The sequence below is a fragment of the Magnolia sinica genome, chromosome 3 (genome assembly GCF_029962835.1).
Source record: "Magnolia sinica isolate HGM2019 chromosome 3, MsV1, whole genome shotgun sequence".
In the NCBI taxonomy this organism is placed as follows: Eukaryota; Viridiplantae; Streptophyta; class Magnoliopsida; order Magnoliales; family Magnoliaceae; genus Magnolia; species Magnolia sinica.
The window spans coordinates 104626988-104633974 of record NC_080575.1 but is presented as its reverse complement, the minus strand read 5'-3'; the positions used below and the strand labels follow the sequence as shown (position 1 = coordinate 104633974).

Here is a 6987-nt window from a genome sequence, read left to right as displayed (position 1 = left end):
TCCACTGCCAATGCATGGTCCACATCCCGCGGGCCCGGGGAAAATCCAGCCCGTCCATCTCGTGGCTCCTTCTGAGTGTGGTCCACTGTACCAGAAGTCATTCTTGTAACAGATTTGTTCCTCTTCAATATCAACCACTGATACATCTAGTGGGTCCTTAAGAATTGCAGACACCAAATCATTTTGGTACCATTGGCCACATGTATGGCTGGGAAAATGATGGACGGTATGGATTCACTATACAGACAACCACATATACGTTAAAGCAGCAACAAACACCATTCCTGGTTCACTGCACAATGAAGAAGAAGAGTAGGCCCGCCTAATAAAAGAAAAGAAAAATGAAATGAAAAGGTTCATCATGTCCTAACCATGAAAGAATCTCTACGGAGCCTCATCTTTCTCTTCTTGTTTTGCTTTTGCGTGAAAATATCATCACAGAAAGAAGCAGAAGCTTTGCTGAGATGGAAACACAGCTTACTCTCTCACTCACTGGATTCATGGACTCTCACCAATGGCAGTGAAAGCAGTCCTTGCAATTGGGCTGGAATCCAGTGTGACGTTGCTGGAAGAGTCATTGAAATCGACCTCTCATACTCTGGCCTCAATGGGACTCTCGACGAATTCACCTTCTCCGCATTCCCCAATCTCACCAGCTTCAATCTCAATACGAACAACATTGTTGGGGTGCTGCCGGTTCAAATCGGTACTCTGTCGAAGCTCACAGTTCTCGATCTGGGTACCAATAATATCACAGATTCCATCCCTGCAGAGATCGGAAACCTCATTCAATTGCGCATCCTTCGTCTCTCAAAAAACAGCTTCACCAGTGCAATTCCCTATCAGCTAACCACTCTTCAAAAGGTATGGCTCTTGGATCTTGGCGGGAACTATCTTACACCTCCTGACCCAGTTCGGGCTACAGGCATGGCGTCACTGACGCAACTCACTCTCAATCTCAACAATCTTGGCCCTGATTTCCCCCCTTTCATCCTCAATTGTTCGAAGCTTATTTTCTTGGACTTATCCGAAAATCTCATGAGAGGTCCGATTCCTATAGAGCTTGGTTCTAGTCTAAAGAACCTTAAATTCCTAAACCTGAGTGTAAACTCATTCGAGGGTCCAATTCCAGTGGAAATCACAAGCCTTGCAGAACTTCAACACCTTCGGTTGGGAACAAACAAGCTCAATGGCTCCATACCCAAACAAATCGGGCACCTGTCCAACCTCCAAATCCTCGAATTGCTCAACAATCCACTTTGGGGGCTAATACCACCATCGATAGGAAACCTTACCATGCTTCGAAAGTTAGATCTCACGAATGCAGGCTTGAATTCTGCCATACCTCATGAGCTAGGTTCTTGCATTAACCTTACTTCCCTTGCACTGGCAACAAACAATCTTTCAGGTCCATTGCCGCTTTCCTTGACAAAGCTAATCAAGATCTCAGAACTTGGATTGTCTAATAATCATCTATCTGGTGAAATCCATACATATTTCCTATCCAATTGGACCCAGCTCACTTCCTTGCAACTCCAGGAAAACAACCTCATAGGAAGAATCCCACCCGAAATTGGTTTGCTCCGTAAACTTGAATTCTTGTACCTGTTTCTCAATCGGACGTCAGGTTCTATACCTTCTGAGATTGGAAATTTGTCACGTTTGATTGAACTCGACTTATCACTTAACTCCATATCTGGCCCAATCCCTTCAAGCATAGGAAACTTAACTAGTCTTTCTAAGTTGAGTCTCTTTGGGAACCAACTTAATGGAACCCTACCGCTTGAGCTAGGGAACATGGAAAGCCTTGAAATTTTCGATTCGAGCGACAACAATCTTCAAGGCTCCTTGCCATCAACAGTATCCCGTCTGAAGAATTTGCGGATCTTCTATGTTTCGAATAACAGCTTCGCAGGTAGCATACCTGAAGATTTCAGTCCCGTTCACCTTCAGAATGTCAGCTTTTCCTTGAACAATTTCTCTGGCCCACTCCCTCCACAAATCTGTGGAGGTGGGGAACTTGTATATATTTCAGCAGATTATAACAGATTCACAGGACCACTCCCAGAGAGCCTTAGAAATTGCATCGGCTTAGACAGAGTCCGCCTTGAACAGAACCGCTTCGATGGGGACATCATGGATGCATTTGGAGTATACCCAGATCTTCAATACATCGACTTGAGCAGTAACCGTCTCTATGGTGAATTGTCCCCAAATTGGGGAAAATGTACTAAGCTCTCATCTTTTCGAATATCGGAAAATTCTATATCAGGCAGAATACCCCCAGAGATTGGACAACTAGAAAATATCCAAGTCCTGAGCATTTCTTCTAATATGTTAACAGGAAATATTCCTACCGAGTTCTTCAATTCATCGTCACCTCTTTATAACCTGAATTTGAGTGAAAATCAGCTTTCGGGTCTGATACCAGCAGAAATTGGACAGTTATCGCGATTGCAAATCCTGGACTTTTCAAATAACAATCTAAGCGGGCCGATACCAGAAGAGCTCGGGGATTGCCGACTACTAATATCCTTGAGGCTCAGCAGCAACAAATTAAATGGAACAATCCCTTCTCAAATTGGAAATCTAGCGTCCCTACAGTCTGAGCTAGACCTGAGTCGAAATTTGCTCACTGGAGAGATACCGGCACAGCTTGGATCTTTAAGATCACTAGAACATTTGAATCTCTCTAATAACAACCTCTCTGGTCCGATAAAAACTGCTTTGCAGGGTATGACAAGCCTTACATCAGTCGATGTATCACATAACAACTTTGAAGGTCCCCTTCCGAATACTACTGCCTTTCGAAATGCTACTGCTGAGGCTTTGGCAGGCAATTCAGGTTTGTGCGGCAGAGAAGTGCAAGGTCTGAATCCTTGCAGTACGTATTCCTCCCCGACGAACAATAGCAAAAGCAGAACTTGGAAACTGATCATCGCGATAGTCATTCCAATAGTCTTTGTTGCAGTTTTTATATTTATTGTTGTAAGGATCTTCATCTGCTTCAAAAAATCAGAAGAACCGAATGATGAAAATCTCGAATTAAGCGGGGAGATCTCATTTTCAGTGTGGAATTATGATGGGAGGATAACATTCAAAAAAATCATTGCAGCGACAGAGAATTTCAACGAGAAGTACTGTATCGGGAAAGGCAGTCAAGGGAGTGTGTACAAAGTCGAACTTGAGAAGGAGAATGTCATCGCTGTAAAGCGCCTTCACATGTCTGAAGATGGGATTACAGATGCTGGCCGGAAGGGTTTTGAGAGTGAAATTCAGGCGCTAACTGAAATACGGCATCGGAATGTCGTGAAACTGTATGGGTATTGTTCATCGAATAGCTGCATGTTTTTGGTGTATGAGTTTATGGAGAAGGGTAGTTTGGGAAGTATTCTGTACAGTGAAGAAGGACAGAAGATGCTGGACTGGGAGAAGAGGTTGAATATTATCAAAGGGGTAGCAAATGCTCTATCTTACATGCACCATGACTGTACACCAGCTATCATCCACCGAGACATTTCAAGGAATAATGTACTGTTGGATTCGCAGTTTGAAGCTCATATCTCTGACTTTGGGACTGCGCGGTTACTGAAACCAGATGAGTCTCACAGGACGACTGCTGTTGGCTCCTATGGTTATATTGCACCAGGTAACCTCTTCCTTTTAGCCCGAAAACTCGTGCAGGTAACATGTTTGTTTAGTTTCCCCACTGACAAAAAACCCTGAAATTTTGAACTAGACCCTAATGGCCATTTCATTATTGCGTTTTACTTTCAGCTGACGTTTTAGACAATGGTCATACTGCTGCATTTGATTAATACACATGGTAGATAATTTACCCACTTCTCTTTTTCTTTTTTCTTTTTTACTTTTATTACTTTCTGCAGAGCTCGCTACAACAATGAAGGTGACTGAAAAATGTGACGTCTACAGCTTCGGAGTTCTTGCTCTTGAAGTAGTGATGGGAAAGCACCCCGGTGAACTTCTCTCAGGATTATCGAATGGAGAACACGAAGTACTTCTTGTAAGCTTGTTCGATCAACGGCTTCAGCCTCCAACCAATTCCATAGTCCAAGAAGTAGCTTGGGCAGTGAAGTTTGCCTTGGCGAGCGCACGCACAAACCCCAAGTCCCGCCCCACCATGCATAACGTTGCTCGTGAATTATCAATAGGCTCAAGACCACCTCTCCATGAGCCATTAGACACACTTACGTTGCAGCAATTAATGGAGTTGTAAGAGAATAAATTTTAAAGAGTGGTGCTTGTTTGTGTGCGTCATTGATTTCTACTTGAACATGGAACATAGATAAATATTATTTAGCGATTGTAGGTGTATGTTGGTTGGAGCCTATGACTGGCCCCAAGTCGAATGTGTGCGCCTGTGTTTTATGGGAACTAGTTTCTTTATTTTATGTTTTCCTCATATTTGTTCTATAGTCTTTTTTAAGTTTTCCCTTCATATTAAGAGCATGTATGTCATTGTACATTTCTCTTCATATTATAAATAAGATAGGGCTGGGTGTCCCAACCCTATGTGCTCTTTTTCCTTCTTCTGAAGTGGTGTGCCACAATGGTACTTGTAGACGCGTTGAGGCCCGTTTTGGCTAAGTGCCAAAACTAATATGTCGACAATTATGGGCTATGTTTTCAGTCTTGTAGGTGGTTCAATTAATTGAAAATCGATGCTACAAATGATGGTCATATTATCTATCGCTGAGGGAGAGTATGTGGCTGCTATAAAAGCTATGAAAAAATCTTCATGATTAAAAAGCTTGATCAATGAACTTGGTTTAGAACAAGAAAGATTTGTATCTATTGTGATAGTCAAAGTGTTGTGCATTTGGTTAACAATCAAGTCTATCAGGCAAGGTCCAAATACAAATGATCGATATCATTACATTCAAAAGATTGTCTTTGAAGGTACAGTGGTATTGTAATATATTCACACCAATGATATCATAGTATATATGTGAGCAAAACCTAATATAAAATAAAAGTTTATTTAATGTAGGACTTCTCTTAGACTTGACGATGTTACTGGGTAATTGATGATGTTTAAACAGTTATTACTTTGAGCATTTTCTTTATTTTTTTTTACTATTAATGAAAGTAGTCTTTAAGTAGGAGAAGGCTGACATTGATATCTTCTACTAGGAGATAATGTCATGCCCCTATTGTAACACAGTTTAACAACAGGATTTCATAAGTTACGACCATTTTTTACTTCTTTTTTCTCGCATCTTGCAAAAAAAAAAAAAAAAAAATCACTGCATGCACTGCACGTGAGTGTTCAATTCTCAACTTATTTGAAAATTTTGTGTTCTTTTTAGGGCCTTCTAAGGTGGAGAAGCATATAAGGTTTCTTTTTTAATAATAGACGAGTTTGATTGACACTTGTTTAGTATTATTTGACTTATTATTTGTAATTTTATCACTTTGACTAAAAGTACAATATTCTTAGTAAAAATTTAAATGACTCCAGTAAACTCCTTCGAATCTTTACTCGTTGGTGGACCAAGCTTCTTCTGGGTTACTGATTTTTGAAATGCGCTCAAAAGCATTGGAGCTATTCTTACATGAAATATGACAATCGGTGTGTATCAACAGCAAGAAATCTCGGCCCAAAAGTGACATCATGAGAAGGAACTGACATTTCAACAGCAAGAAATCTCGGCCCAAAAGTGACATCATGAGAAGGAACTGACATTTCAACACCTTCATGCATCTCAGATTTCAGTTGAAAATGGCCGTGATGATATAACTAACCAAACCAATAACCATGTGACGTGTCCTTGCAGTAATTTTAAATAAAGGAAAACACTCAAGACCCTCGTATCAGACGCTTTCTATCACGCACATAACATGCCAGCGTGTGTACCTTGTGGACTTTGGAAAGCCCTGGTTACAACTTACATTAATAAACTCCGGAAACAGCTGAGAATGCTATCTTTATGAACTTTTAGTCATCCAAACACTTTCCTGCTTCCAAAACAAGCTCTTAGGCAACATACTATTTAATAGTTGAATAATTTGCAATAGTTTGTTGTAGTAATACTTGAGTTTAATTTCTGAATAATACTCAAATTATTTGTTCATTAATTAGAAAATCATATATGATTTCTGGGATGTTTAATCACAGTAAAGTTTTCAAAATCATGAAACTGTGCTCGCCTGCCTTGATACAGAAGACCCCCTTACGGTACAACACAAAGGAGCCCAAGATCCACCAGTTATACATATCTTGTTGTTCTATGTTGTATTAAGAGTAGTAGAAATTCCAAAATCAGAAATTATTTTTCTTTGGTTGCCCATTAGCCAATTGGAGCCTAAAATAAGTCATTGGTTGCCCACCAACATATAAAAACTCCATTGCGACTAGATATAAAGTATCATCCAAAATCAATATGTATGCCCCCCACAACGTACTGGCGGTCATTGACAGTACTAGTTCAAAACAGGGCAATACAGGACCACGGTTTAGAGTATCATCCAAAACCAGTATGTATCAGCTGATGTATACCATGGCATTGTCCATGAGCTGTATGAACCAGAAACAGCCTGACATAGGCCATATGTACTACCCATATCCCATCTTAAACCGATATTGGCAGTGAATAATAAGATACACCAAAACCAATTTTAATCCTTGATTGTGCCTACACAGTATCATATCATCCAAAAGGCACAATTTAATCTGCTGAAAAACTGTAATTTGCAGCTGCAGAGATCAGTGTTGAATCACCTTATCTTGTAGCCCACCTAATGAGTGGACCATTGTTGTTTTGGGCAACCCTTAGAAGGCCTGAACTGCCGTCATGCCACGTTGGCATTTGTAGGGATGCAACTTGGATAGGGCTCAACATGAACCTTATTATGTGTATTTCAACAAAAATTATGATTTTTTTTAAGCTAAAGTGTTGGTTTGATTTTTATCCCATTGTGCTTTTCTTTAATTATATATTGAATAGAATGGGAGAAGAAAAATGG

At 40.4% G+C, this 6987-nt stretch overlaps 1 protein-coding gene across 1 annotated transcript; it reads left to right on the top strand.

Annotated features, from left to right (window-relative positions):
* Nucleotides 1-291: 291 nt before the first annotated feature.
* Nucleotides 292-4557, top strand: LOC131240526 (MDIS1-interacting receptor like kinase 2-like). Its single transcript, XM_058238804.1, has 2 exons — nt 292-3649; nt 3888-4557. The coding sequence occupies exons 1-2, from the start codon at nt 373-375 to the stop codon at nt 4235-4237; spliced, it is 3627 nt and encodes a 1208-aa protein (XP_058094787.1). The 5' UTR covers nt 292-372; the 3' UTR covers nt 4238-4557.
* The last annotated feature ends 2430 nt before the right edge of the window (nt 4558-6987 follow it).

Excerpts from the sequence above, each read along its gene's own strand:
- LOC131240526 (XM_058238804.1), top strand. The coding sequence starts at position 373 with ATGAAAGAATCTCTACGGAGCCTCATCTTTCTCTTCTTGTTTTGCTTT. Across the intron at positions 3,650-3,887 it reads CTATGGTTATATTGCACCAG|AGCTCGCTACAACAATGAAG; the intron begins GTAACCTCTTCC and ends TACTTTCTGCAG.